Source organism: Cebus imitator, unplaced genomic scaffold, assembly GCF_001604975.1.
Source record: "Cebus imitator isolate Cc_AM_T3 unplaced genomic scaffold, Cebus_imitator-1.0 Scaffold39, whole genome shotgun sequence".
Taxonomy (NCBI): Eukaryota; Metazoa; Chordata; class Mammalia; order Primates; family Cebidae; genus Cebus; species Cebus imitator.
The window spans coordinates 3,416,656-3,432,030 of NW_016107354.1; the positions used below are offsets into that span (position 1 = coordinate 3,416,656).

At 36.5% G+C, this 15,375-nt stretch overlaps 1 protein-coding gene across 8 annotated transcripts in view; it reads right to left on the reverse strand.

Annotated features, from left to right (window-relative positions):
• The window catches only part of BTBD10 (BTB domain containing 10), a 74,934-nt gene that overhangs the window by 4,645 nt on the left and 54,914 nt on the right, over window positions 1-15,375 (reverse strand). For all 8 annotated transcript variants that reach the window (XM_017525782.2, XM_017525780.2, XM_017525778.2 and 5 more), the window contains 2 exons: window positions 6,930-7,127; window positions 4,423-4,533 (listed from right to left, as the gene is read on the reverse strand). In XM_017525782.2, the coding sequence (XP_017381271.1) occupies window positions 4,423-4,533; window positions 6,930-7,127 (309 nt within the window). The remainder of the gene's footprint in view (window positions 1-4,422; window positions 4,534-6,929; window positions 7,128-15,375) is intronic.

The window sequence follows — 15,375 nt, forward strand, 5'->3', positions numbered from 1 at the left end:
ACTTTCAATGATAAGAGTCAGTCCTACTACTGTCTTGCCATTCCTGCCCAGGATGCAGAGGGTAAAATAATTCACAATCCAATCCAATTAAAGACTTTATTTCTTTGTCTCAAATTTCCTATATTCTGTGGGAACTGTAATTCCACAATTATTTACAATTTGTTCCCTTAAACTTCAGGTTCTAAGTCTCAGTCAATTATTCTGACAGAAGAGAGCTTTCCACTGAGTTCAGGACAAAGGACTAATGACGGGAGTAAGGCCACATCCAATATGGTCTGCTAGATGGAGCAGCAGTAGTCCTAAACTGCCTTAAGAACCCAACCCTTGGAGGTCGAGAGATGTTGTTCCATTAATGGACAGGTGAAACAAACAAAATGAAAAACCCCAAAGAAGTGCCTTTCAGTGGAATTGTAGTGTGTAGAATGATTTAGGTAAGAATTATTTGTGCTTTCCCACTCTGGACACATTTGTGTTTAACAACACCAACAAACCCCAAAAGCCTGCTTAAAATTAAGCAGAGGAGGCCTTAGATAGGTCTGACAATAGCAGTGTCTCAATATGAATATGGGACCACAGTGCTAAGATTATTGTTTGAATACTTCCAGCCTTATATTGCATCATCTTTTCTTACACATCCAAGTTCCCTCCTGTCCTCGTGTCTCTTACACACCAACCCAATCTAGCTCCCATAACACACTTAATATTCTAATAAATTTCTTTTTTTAAAATTTTAATTTTTTAAATTGCATTTTAGGTTTTGGGGTACATGTGAAGAACATGCAAGACTGTTGCATAGGTACAAACATGGCAGTGTGATTTGCTGCCTTCCTCCCCATCACCTATATCTGGCATTTCTCCCCATGCTATCTAATAAATTTATTTTAAGGGACTTGGGATTGGAATGGCAGCGGCATAGAAATGGTGGAGGAGGATAGTAACAAAATGGCTAACTTGGAAATCTCAACGTTTTTTCTCTGATCCCAGGAAAGTCTCAACTCAACATCTGGTGGGTTATGACTATTCTACTTATTTTTCAAGAGGTAAAGTAATATACTTAATGAGAAAATACAGCTACTGGTGTACATATTAGTTGAGAAAAAAAGTATGCTTCAGTACATAGAAGCAGTTATTGAAGAAAAGAACAGACGAGCCTGGTTAGTGACTGTCCTACTAAAGTTAAGCCCAGTAACATAGACTATAGTACAGAGACAAATAATATTCACTATTTAAATGGAAATTTAAAATACCAGCTGATAAATGTAAAAGGAATGATAAATTCAAAAATTATCATTTTGCAATCCTTAATGAAATTACAGATTCAAGCAAAAACTATCAATTAGTATTTAAAACCTTTAGGTAATGATTAGCAGGGAGCTGAACATTCTGAGTGTCAAAATAATACCACATTAACAAACAGCTTGATCTTCTAAGGGAGAGATCAGGTTGTCAACCACAGATATGGTTTGGCTCTGTGTCCCCACCCAAATCTCATTACAAATTGTAATCCCCAAGTGTTGGGAGAGGAACCCGGTGTTTGGATCATGGGGGTGGTTTCCCCCATGCTGTTCTCGTGACAGTGAATTCTCACGAGATCTGATGGTTTAAAACTGTATGGCAATACCCCTTTCACTCTCTCTCCTGCCACCATGTGAAGAAGGTCCTTGCTTCCTCTTCACCTTCTGCCAAGATTGTAAGTTTCCTGAGGCCTCCCAGTCATGATTTCTGTTAAGCCTGCAGAGCTGTGCATCAAATAAACCTCTTTTCTTCAAAAATGATCCACTCTCAGGTAGTTCTTTATAGTAGTGAGAAAATGGACTAATACACTGACTAAGTCTTTCAATCTGACTTACAGTTTATAGAAATTACAGAAGAGAGGGAATAAACTGAAGGACACACCAAGGAAATAATAGGGTAAATCCAGAAGTGGGACCTTCTACAAGACAACTGGCCCAGACTCTTCAATAGGACAGTATCATAAATAAGGAACTATTCTAGAGTGAGAAATTTAACAAAACAAGCAGTTAGTTGCAAGATGTGGTCCTAGACTGAATCTTGGTTTAAAGAAAACAGCTAAAAGGAAATTTTGGGAGACCATTGGGAAATTTTAATGTGGACTGATTCAAAGAAAGTATTCTTAATTTTGTTGGGTATGTTAAAATATTTTTTTAGAGCTGCATATTAAAATATTTTAGAAGTGAAATATTTTATGTATATATCAGATATATATTATATACACACACATATATATAATGTACTATTTTAAATGAATTTTATATAGGGTTAATTGTAAATAGTTACTAGGTCCTTACAATTGTATGAAAATTATTTTAGGAGTATAGCTCAATGATTTAGAGCACTGCTATTATCTCCCTGCGACAGAGAATGAAGTATTCCCTTCCATAACTAATTTACATGTAGCTTTTCCATAAGTCATTCATTTACTATTTGAGAACCACTTATACCTAGGAACTAGTCCACATGTTAGGTATGCAACATGCAACATGCAACTTGACTTCTCTTAAGGAGCTCACAGTCCATGACTAGAGTATTATATAGCAAATTATTTTAAGGAACAATTTCACAGAGGTTCCAACAAGGTTTCAGAGGATTTGAAGGATGAGTAATAGTAACCATGTAGAGAAAGAGGAAGTAGAGTGGGAAAGAAGTGATTTCTAGTAAATAATATTTGATTATCACAACTATCCTCTAATATATACAGAGTATTATACTCACTACAAAGATAAAGGAAATTGATGCTCAGAAAGGCTGAGAGACTTAAGACACTTGGCCACTATACTCCTTACCATGGCCTTTAAGAGCCTGCATCTTCTGATCCTACTTTATCTCTTCTACTAACTTTCATACCAACTACATCTCTTCAAATTTTCTATGCACTCATTATAACAGCCATGTGTGTGTTTTCTGTACCACAAATATAGTAAGCACATTCCTACTTCAACCCTTTTGCACTTGCTATTTTCTCTATCTAGAACCATTTGTGTCACTAGGCCTCAACTTGAAGGTCTTCTTCTCAGAGGCCTTCCTTGTCCTCCCAATCTAAAGTAGATCCCAGTGCCTTCTCTCTAGGTCTAAGACCAAGTAGCTAAATCTCATTGTTTGCAAAGTGACGGACTAGGGCACCGGGACCAATGCTTCACATATGAGCAATCCCACTGCTTTTAAAGCCCAAAGTCTCTGCCCCATCCCACACAAAAATCCTGTTTCTGGTTATTTTTCCTATGTATCTCAGCAGCCCATTACTATTCTCCAGCAGTTCAACCAGGTAGGTCAATGATCAACACTATTATCTTCATTATCACCATCATAAACATATACTGCAAACTTACTATGTACTAGCCACTGTTTTAAGTGTTTTTCAGGTATTAATTCATTCTATCCTTACAAGAATTTTATAAAGTACTCATTAATGCTCCCATTTTAGAGGAAGAAACTGAGGCACAGAGTTTTTAAGTGCCATGGCCAAGGTCATACAGCTATTAAGTCACAGGATTTGAATATAAGTAAACTGGCTACATAGCTTTACTCTTTACATTGTCATGTTATATCAAGAAAGACACTTTGCTCTTCTTAAGGGTCTTTTAAAATAAAAGAAGCATCTGATAAATCATATGGAAAAGTTCTTTTAATTCATAAAGCTACCTAAAACTCTATGCATTTACAAAAGATAAAAGAATTTCATAATTTGTATTTACCTTAAAAATAAGCTATTATCATACTTTTAAGACAGGTAAGCTACCAATGCTGCTTTTTCATGAATATTCAGAAAGTAATTTTTAATTCTATTGGGCTTCAACGATCACTACTATCCAATCATCCTGGTTTAAAAGCCAATAAAAGGAAAATGCATATATAAACTCTACTCATAGAGTAAATCTGTGATTATTGCTACATCCTTAAGATTTACTGGTATTTTAAGATAAATATTATTTTAGATCTTAGTAAGGACAGTATCTGTCATAAAGTCACATGCAGAAAGATGAGGCCAAAAGGCTATCTTTAGCTCCTCAAATGAGTCTTCTTTATTAGCCCTGCCAATCCTAAGGGGATGTACATATATGAAACAGTCCTGCCAATCCTATGGGAATGTACATATATGAATGTCCACACATAACACATGGGCTTTAACAAAAATGAATAAGGGCAAACTATGGCAGAAAAAGACAAATTCATATCTCTGTATCACTAGAGAATCTTACAGAATAATAATTTCTAATGGCCTTTTATCTATCTTCTCAGATAAGTGCAGCTGATTTTGGTATTTATAGGTCTACTGCCTAAGCATGTGGTAATCATTTTTCAGAGTTTTTCTCAAAGTATTCAAACTATATTCTAAATAAGATCCAATAGTTTTAATCTTTTTTTAAAAAAGAAAATTAATAGAAAATAATGAAAATGTCTTACCTTCTATTCCCAATCTAATCTTCTTAAGACCCCTCTCCTTCAAAACTGACTTGGCCACATCTCTGTTTTCAATGTACTTGAAAAATCTATATAATTTTGTGCTATAAATAACTGGAAAGAAAAGACAAAAATATTCTTGTATTAAAATTAAAGGATTTAGAGATGAACTTAAATTTATCTTGCTTATCAAAGGGGCCTAACAGTCCTAAAAGCCCAAATAACGGATGCAGTAATGCCAAAGGATGACTAGCCAACATGACAGGGCAATATTCAGTATAGTTAATGTAGAAGCAAATGTCTACTTAAGTGAAAACAAGAAAAGCTTTGACAACCAATCAGAAAACCCAATCCATAGGAACAATCTCCTTCTGAAAGATAAATCATCTATACATTTATTGGAATAAGATCTGCCCCAAGTTTCAAATAAGAGAATCCAAAGAAGATATCAATGTCGATCATTATCAAGCAAAGTAAAGGATTTGCAAAGATCCCTACAAGGCCTAGTCTAGAGGTGGGGAAAAGCTGCCTTGTCAAAGAGTACAAAACAGACACATTTTACATTTCATGGATTGAGCAACTATTAATAATTTCCCAAAATGCAAAGACCCTCCCCACAAACTGTTTTTCATTCAGGCGAACAGCCCCATTTAATACTGATGTTAAAAATGGCAGATTCGAGCAAGTTCTGCCTAGGTTAGTCTGTTTAGAGCAAACTGGCTTTGCAAAGGACAGATATTCCACTGACAACATGTTGAGTCTTCCAAATGTGCTGAGAACTTCAGGGAGTTAGACTGATGGACATTCCTCGCCTTCTCTCTTTCAGGTGGAGTTATCTCCCTTAAAAGATGAACTGCAAAGGTTTTTTCAAAAAAAGAAAAACACACTCACAAAACCAAATATGCTGGTTTAAGAGCCAATAAAAGGAAAATGCGTATATAAACTCTACTCATGGAGTAAATTTGTGATTATTACTACATCCTTAAGATTTACTGGTATTTTAATATAAAGATTATTTTAGATCTTAGAAAGGACAGTATCTGTCATAAAATCACATGCAGAAAAATGAGGCCAAAAGGCTATCTCTAGCTCCTCAAATGAATCTTCTTTATGTTGGATAATCTTGACACAAAATAAAACATATTTAGACAACTAAGTAAACATGTTTTCAGGCCTTTTACGCTTCAAAGCTTAAGATAAAAAACAAGAAAACAAAAAGAAATATATTGAAGTGGAAAAATTCTACAATGGAAAAGAAAATATCAGGTTTATTATAATTCCTTTATCACTATAACATCATTTCTATGTTCTATGGTTGGCTATACTTTCTTGAAGTCAAACCTTCTGAAAAGTAAAATATAAGTTTGTTCATTCCTTTTCCTTAACAGAAAATAATTTAGTATACTTCTTTTAATTTTGGCAACCTTTCATTTTTCTTGGGTTTTGTTCAACTTTTTATTCCACATATTACAGAAAAACATTGTCAGTAAAGAGCCTAGGACTGAGGAAACAGCAACAGAAATGTCTATTACTACAACTATCCACAAAGAAATCACAACACTCATTTAAGTACATCATGCAAAAGAAATATCTCAATGCAAACTCTGAAAAGTGCTACCATAACTGTGTTAAATAATCTTTCAAAAATCTCTTTTAGAAGTAAAAAAGAATGCCATCTGGAGTCTGTTTTGTTTTGATTTTAGAAAAGTATATGTAAAATGGAAAAATCAGAGATAAAGTGTTTTGGTACTTCCTATATTAAACCCTAATCCTTACCAAGTCAACAGACTAGAGTACAGAAGAAGATGTTAGGCTTTTTTATTCAGTTCCTTGAGTCATTCTTTCAATTCTTCGTTATTTATGAAACTGGTCAAAAATACTAATATCAGATTCATCAAGAAAAAAAATAACAAAAAAATAAGAAAAATGTTAGCGATTGCTGCTCATGATAGGCCATTTTAGTCAGAAACCCCAAAGAACTATAGTTCTACAAAGCCTTATGAAGGGTCATTGTATCCTTGATGAAAATATGTATGTTAAAAAGAACACCTTGGAACTCAATGTTATCCTCAAAATCAATGAGTTAAAACTTCTAAATTTATATAAAAATAAAAATTCCTTTTTTAAAAAACACTGTTTCTATAAAGGAACTAGTTATCCAGGATGCTTTTAAATACAAAGAAAAAAATCTATCAAAATCCAGATAGTCAACAAAAAGCTAACCACTTATGTGTATGGCATGGGCAGGGCATATTGCTCTGTATAGGGACATATAATAAATACTTCGGGCATTGCGAGCCATGCAGTTTCTGTTGCAACTACTCAGTTCTGCCACTGTAGCATGAAAGCAGCCATAGGCAATACATAAAACTTTATTTATAAAAATAGGTGGTGGGCTGGATTGATGCCCAGGCTACAGTTTACTGGTCTATGAAAAGAGTTCTTTCTTTACAAAAACAAGAGATAATCCATAATGATTCAGGAGAGAGAAAACATGCCAGAATACTTACTTTGTGAATATTCTTCTCCCATCTGTGGTGGATATTCTTCATCCCAATCAACCACATCATCATCTGTAAGCACCACTATATGACATTCCCGTTCCCCGCTCTGGGCACTAGCTACCATGAGAGGGAGGATCATTTCTTCCAGATAAAATTCAAATTGTCTACGAGCACCATCATTTGATAACTCATGCATTAGGGCACCTGAAACGAAATCCACAAAATATCTTATCAAAACTTTTCCTAAAAAGAGTTCTTTTAGACATACAGAATCTTATAATAAGAAGGACCAATCAAAGGCATCCTACAGAGGCCCCCTCTTCATTTTACACATCATGAAATAACTTGCTTACTAAGTTTACAAAACTAATTTGCAAAGTCAGAAGTCAGAATTAAAAGCCTATCAGAAATTAAAGTCAGAATTAAAACTCTATCCGTAGCCTAGCATATTTTTCACTATACCATATTATCTTCCATCAGTATATGCAATATGTCTTAAAGCATATCTTAAAGATACTTTTCAGGTTATCCACATAAACTGAAATAATTCGTATATTCCATCTCTTGCATGTTCTCCTTCTCAGAAAGTTACAAACAGAATATTTCAGTGCAGGTTGAGAGGTGACGTGAGAAGCATCAATAGGGAATAAGGTAGGCAAACGGCCAAGCAAAATATAACATGATGCAGGAATTCCACAGCAAACTTGATACTAGAATTGAGAAAGCTGAAAGATAGACTTCAGCGTCCTTAAGCATAGACACAATGAACAACTTTAGTTTCCTAAACGCACAGCCACAAACTCACCTGCACTAACCTATCTTTTTTTCTTTTTTCTGGGATGGCATTCCGCTCTTCTCACACAGACTGGAGTGCAGTGGCATGATCTCAACTCACTGCAACCTTCACCTCCCAGGTTCAAGCGATTCTCCTGCTTCAGCCTCCCAAGTATTTGGGGTACAGGCATCCGCCACCATGCCCAGCTGCTAATATTTTTATTTTGGTAGAGACGGGGTTTCACCATGCTGGTCAGGCTGGTCTCAAATTCCTGACCTCAGGTGATCTGCCTGCCTTGGCCTTCCAAAGTGCTGGGATTACAGGCGTGAGCCACCGCACCTGGCCTCTTTCTTCTTGAATTCCTATTTAAGGAAATGTCCTATCTCCTACTGAAGATTCCAACATCTCAGGAACTACTGCTACTGCATCAGCCTGGAGAGCAAAGTTAAAGAAGCAACCATGGCAACCACATACATGAGTGAGTGAGTGAGTGTGTGTGTGTGTGTGTGTGTGTGTGTGTGTTGTAAAAACTGGAGAAGTGGTGAAGGAGGACACTAGAACTCAAACCTACAGTCTCCCAAGGGAGACCTTTTCCTCCCTACAAGATGTCTCTATAATTATATATAACAATTGGCAATATGTAATTAATATCTTACAATTAATATAATAGATAATTGATTTGATAATTAAATAATCTATATTGCTATTACTTAGCCATGTTTCTCTCCAGGCTGGCTATTTCTCATTACCATTTTAAAAAGTTATCTTTATAGACAAATTCCTATAATTCAATACCATCTCTCTCCCCCAATTTCTGAACCAATTCCAATCTGGCTTCCACTCTCACTATACGACACAAGTATTCTTGCCATGGTCTCCAAATGGACTTTATATTTTTAAAGACAATAATCATCCTTTGGTCCTCATCTTACTTGACTTCTCAGTTTAATCTCCTACACTGGACCCTCTTTCTTGAAACACATTTATCCCTAAGGATCTCTGATACCATTATCCCTGTTTTTTTCCTCCTTCAGGCTATTCTTCCTCAGTGACCTTTGCCAACTGTTTCTCCCACAGCTGTTCATTAAATACTGGTATTTCTCAGGACAATTTTAAGTTCTTTTCTTTTTTTTCTGCTTTTATCATATGCTGACAATTCCCAAATTTGTTTCTACTAATTCAGTCTTCTGTATTCAATATGCATTATATTTAGCTGCTCTCTGGAAATTTCCACTTGGATGCAATCTCACAGGTAGTCGAACTCAATACAACCAAAATTGAACTCATCATCTCTGTCTCTCTCCCTAGTATTTTTCAAATCAGTAAATGGCATCACTATCCACCCAAGTTCTCAGAACCAACTCAGTACAGTGCTAGGCATAATGAGAACTTAAATATTAGTATACTAAATGAATAAATCCTTGATTTCTCCTTTACCTCGTAATTCAAATAATTCCCCAAGTCTTCTTAAACATACCTCGAGCTGTGTTATTTCCTTCTTTTGGCAGATATTTACTAAGGAGCTACAAAATCTCCTAAGCCGCATACTTTTCTGCAACGTGACCTTGACAGCTCCTCCCAAAAAGTGAAGTCTAGTTCCCCTCCCCTTTAATTAGACTTGTCATACAATTTTGTAACCAGAGGAGCATGGCTGAGGGGAAAGCACATGGCACTGGAGGCGAAGTCAGAAGAAGCCTTGCAATTTTTGCCTTGGTTTCTGGAATGCTTGCTCTTCAAATGCTTCCTTTCTGAATGCAGCCTCCAGGATTTGAGAAGCCCAAGTCATGGAGAAGCTATACATAGGTATTCTGTTTGACATTCCTAGCTGAGTCCAGCCTTTGAGTCATTCCAGTCCTGGCACCAGACATGTGAGTAAAGCCTCCAGCATTGTGAGCCACCCCAGCCCATTAATTCTTCACAAATGAGGCCTCAGACATTGTGAAGCAGCCATAAGCCACCTCTGCTGTGCCCTGTATAAATTCCTGACCCGAGTAATAAGATGGTTATAGTTTATGCGAACTACTGCACAGCAATAGTTAACCAGACATATTCCATCTCCTTGCCTCCATCCTGATTCTATTCATCATTAACTCTCACCCAAACTACTACACAATCTTTCTGATTACATTCATTTTTGCAATTCATTTTCCCCAGGGCAGCCAAATCTAATTGTCTCTGCTAGTCTAACCCTCTTATGACTTGTATTATCCTTAAAATAAGTCGCAAATCCTCAACTTGGTATGGTGAAAAAGAATGTCATAAATCAGTGTGTAGAATCAATCCTTTAATACATATTCTTTAAATATTATCCATAGACTGATGACTCCCACTTATATCTAGCCGACATGTATATCCAATGCTCCACTCAAAATTTCTACTTAGATATCCAACAAGTATTTCAAACTAATCTTGTTCAAAATCAAGCTTCTAGATTTTTGCTCCTCATGAAGTCTCCTTCATCTCAATTAACAGCAATCTCACACTTCCAGTTAAATCTCTCTCTTTTCTACTCCACATTCAATTGAAGAGGAATTGCTGGTAACCCAAACATTCAATATGACTAGAATCTGATCACTTCTCACTGCTTCCACTCTAATCCAAGCCTCACCATCTCAGACCTGGATTTTGGCATTGACTCCCTAATTGATCTCTGCTTCTAGCTCAATTCCCTTTTTGGTCTATTTCTAACACAACAGCCAAAAGTGATTCTTTTAAACCTTAAGTCAGGTCAGGATTACAGCACTGAAAAATTCTACGTTGATTTCTGTGTGAACAGGGCCCCCGTGAAATGGTACAATGTGATAGCCTAACAGATCACATCACTCTTTTTTTTTTTTTTGTTCAAATCCCTCCCTTATATTCCAATCGCACTCAGAGTAAAAGCCAAAAGATAAAGGCCCTCTATAACCTAGGTCCCTTGTCACCTCTCTGACTACATCTATGACTAACACTCTCACTCATTCCACTCCAAATATCGTGGGCTTTCTGATGCTCTCAAACATACCAGACAAGCTCCTTCATTGTGTAAATTCACTATTGACCTCTGCTTGAAATTTAACATTTTCATTTCTAGTGAGTTTCTCTGGCTACTCTAAGTAACTTCACTTTTTTTTCCTTAGCACTTATCACTAACATACCATATATGACTTATTTACTTTATCGTATGTTTTTCCCAATAGGGTGTAAGTTCCATTAGAATACAAAGTTTTGCCTGGTTTGTTCATGCGGAATCCCCAAAACTTAGAACAGTGCTTAGTACAGTCATTAAATATTTGTTCAATTAATAAATTTTGTTTCCTCTTTACCTCTCAGCTTATTCCTCACCACTCATACTCCATTCCTCTGCTCTAGCCACATCTGCCTGTTTTTGGGTTCCCTCAATATGTCATATTCTCTCCCACTTGAGAACCTCTGCACATATCATTTCTAATCCTTGTATGGTCAGTTTCACCGCCTTCTTTGCCATCCTTCAGGTCTCAGCTTTAACGGCACTAAATAATGATTCTCCACAGACCCTTTGTCATACACGTCTCATAATATCTCATTTCTTCTCTGCATTTTTCATAGCTTTTATTACTTGTTAAATGTCCTTCCCACTAGTCTATTATCTCCATAAAGGCAGGGACAATGTCTTTGTTCATCACTATATGTGCTATATGCATGAAACTCATAAAAAGCTTGATTAAGAGGGAAGAGGGGAAGAAAGGACAAGTTCAATGGTAAACTAGAAATGAATAGTTGACCAGGACGCAAAAGCACAAGAATGATATATAGTGGACCCTGGGAAGCCGGTAGGGAAGGCTGGGAGGAAGGTGAGGGATAAAAGACTACATACTGAGTACAGTGTACACTGCCTGAGTGATAAGTGCACCAAAATCTTGAAAATCACCAGTAAAAACTTACCATGTAATCAAAAAACACCTGTATCCCTAAAACTATTGAAACAAAATTAAAAAAAATTTTGTAAAGGTGACACTTAAAAAGTTAGAAACTGTCAGTGTAAAGATAGTATCTGAAGCCACAGTGATGAACAGCACCACTTAGCATAACTGCAGATCCTGTGAGAGAGAAACTAGCTAACAGTAGAGAACAACCTCAATTCCAAGGATCAGGAATAAGGATGCCAAAAAGCCAAAGGAAGGGAGAGTCAAGAAAAAAAATGAGTATTAATTAAGCCTAAAGGAAACGTCTTTATTTTTTCTTGAGATAGGATCTTGCTGTGTTGTCTAGGGTGGTCTCAAACTCCTGGGCTCAAGTGATCCTCTCACCTCAGCCTCCCAAAGTACTAGGATTATGGACATGAGACACCACGTCCAGGGAAATGCCTTTAAAGACAGAGATGCCAGAATCCCCATTAAACTAAACATTGTTGAAAATCTTGTAGCCAATTTGACAAGATAAAAAAAAAAAGGTACAAAAAGTATTACTTATAACGCAGACAATTAACTATGAAGCATATAGGAGGATTAACTAAAAAATTATTAGAAACAAACAGGGTTCTATGAGGTGACAATGTACAAAATTCAGTAACCTTATTATATATTAGCAGTTAGAAAAGTTAAACATATTCTACACATAGCAATAATAAAAACACAAAATATTAACAAGACCAGAGCAGAAACTATACAAAGAAAATGATAAAAACTCTACCTAAAGACACAAAAGTGTGAATAAATGGGAAGACACAGCATTTGGAGCTATATGTTAATTTTTCTAAAAAGCTAACTTCAAGTTTTTTTTTTTATTATTATACTTTAAATTCTGGGGTACATATGCAGATCGTGCAGGATTGTTATGTAGGTATATACATGAAATGATGGTTTGCCACATCCATCCCCCTGTCACCTACATTAGGTATTTATCCTAATGTTATCTCTCCCCAATTCCCCTACCCCCTGCTATCCCTCCCCTAGGCCCCGCACCCCCTAACAGGCCCCAGTGTGTGATGTTCCCCTCCCTCTGTCCATATGTTCTCATTGTTCAATATCCACTTAAGAGTGAGAACATGCAGTGTTTGATTTTCCATTCTTTTGTCAGTTTGCTGAGAATGATTGCTTGCAGCTTCATCCATGTCCCTGCAAAGGACATCAACTCATCCTTTTTTATGGCTGTACAGTATTCCATGGTGTATATATGCTGCATTTTCTTTATCCAGTCTATCACTGATGGGCATCTGGGTTGGCTCCTAGTCTTTGCTATTGTAAACAGTGCCACAATGAACATACGTGTGCATGAGTCTTTATAACAGAACAATTTATAATCCTTTGGGTATACACCCAGTAATGGGATTACTGGGTCAAATGGTATTTCTAGTTCTAGATCATTGAGGAATCAGGAATTGCCACACTGTCTTCCACAATGGTTGAACTAATTTACACTCCCACCAACAGTGTAAAAGTGTTCCTATTTCTCCACATCCTCTCCAGCATCTGTTGTCTCCAGATTTTTTAACGATCACCATTCTAACTCGCGTGAGGTGGTATCTCAATGTGGTTTTGATTTGCATTTCTCTAGTGACCAGGGATGATGAGTATTTTTTCATGTTGTTGGCCGCATAAATGTCTTCTTTTGAGAAGTGTCTGTTCATATTGTTTGCCCACTTCTTGATGGGTTGTTTTTTTCTTGTAAATTTGTTTAAGTTCTTTGTAGATTCCGCATTATTAGCCCTTTGTCAGATGGGTAGCTTACAAAAATTTGCTCCCATTTTGTTGGCTGCCAGTTCTAATGACTGCTTCTTTTGCTGTGCAGAAGCTCTTAAGTTTAATTAGATCTCATTTGTCTATTTTGGCTTTTGTTGCCAATGCTTTTGGTGTTTTAGTCATTAAGTCCTTGCCTATGCCTATGTAGTGAATGGTATTGCCTAGGTTTTCTTCTAGGGTTTTTATTATGTTAGGGCTTATATTTAAATCTTTAATCCATCTGGAGCTAATTTTTGTATAAGGCGTAAGGAAGTTTCAGCATTCTTCACATGGCTAGCCAGTTTTCCCAACATCATTTATGAAACCCAGAATCCTTTCCCCATCGCTTGTTTTTGTCAGGTTTGTCAAAGATCAGATGGTTGTAGATGTGTGGCATTACTTCTGAGGCCTCTGTTCTGTTCCATTGGTCTATATCTCTGTTTTGGTACCAGTACTATGCTGTTTTGATTACTGTATCCTTGCAGTATAGTTTGAAGTCAGGTAGCATGATGCCTCCATCTTAGTTCTTTTTGCTTAGGACTGTCTTGGCTATGCTGGCTCTTTTGGTTCCATATGAAGTTTAAGGTGGTTTTTTTTCCAGTTCTGTGAAGAAAGTCAAGGGCGGCCTGATGGGGATAGCATTGAATCTATAAATTACTTTGGGCAGTATGGCCATTTTCATGATATTGATTTTTCCTAACCATAAGCATGGAATGTTTTTCCATCTGTTTGTGTCCTCTCTTATTTCCTTGAGCAGTGGTTTGTATTTCTCCTTGAAGAGGGCCTTCACGTCCATTGTTAGTTGTATTCCTAGATATTTAATTCTCTTTGTAGCAATTGTGAATGGGAGTTTACTCATGATTTGGCTCTCTGTTTGTCTGATATTGGTGTATAGGAATATTTGTGATTTTTGCACATTGGTTTTGTATCCTGAGACTTTGCTGAAGTTGCTTATCATCTTAAAGATATTTTGTGCAGAGATGATGGGGTCTTCTAAATATAAAATTATAAAGCAAGTTCTTAATGAACTACAAAGAGACTTAGACTACCACAAAATAATAGTGAGAGACTTTAACACTCCACTGTCAATATTAGATCAATGAGACAGAAAATTAAGAAGGATATCCAGGACTTGAACTCAGATCTGGACCAAGCAAACTTAATAGACATCTACAGAACTCTCCACCCCAAATCCACAGAATACACATTCTTCTCAGCACCACATCACACTTACTCTAAAATTAACCACATAATTGGAAGTAAATCATTCCTCAGCAAATGCAAAAGAATGGAAATCATAACAAACAGTCTCTCGGACCACAGTGCAATTAAATTAGAACTCAGGATTAAGAAACTCACTCAAAACCACACAACTACATGGAAATTGAACAACCTGCTCCTTAATGGCTACTGGATAAATAATGAAATGAAGGCAGAAATAAAGATGTTCTTTGAAATCAATGAGAATGAAGACACAAGGTACCAGAATCTCTGGGATGCATTTAAAGCAGTGTCTAGAGGGAAATTTATAGCACTAAATGCCCACATGAGAAGCGAGGAAAAATCTAAAATCGACACCCTGTAGTCACAATTAAAAGAACTAGAGGAACAACATCAAATAAATTCAAAAGCTAGCAGAAGACAAGAAACAACTAAGATCAGAGCAGAACTGTCTCTGAAGGAGACAGAGACACACAAAAAAAAACCCTTTAAAAAAGATCAACAAACCCAGGAGCTGGTTTTTTGAAAAGATCAACAAAATAGATAGACCACTAGCCAGACTAATAAAAAAGAAAAGGGAGAAGAATCGAACAGATGCAATATAAAATAATAAAGGTGATATTCACCACCGATTCCACAGAAATACAAACTACCATCAGAGATTACTACAAACACCTCTATGCACATAAACCAGTAAATCTAGAAGAAATGGATAAACTCCTGGACACTTACACCCTCCCAAGACTAAACCAGGAAGAAGGTGAATCCCTGAATAGAC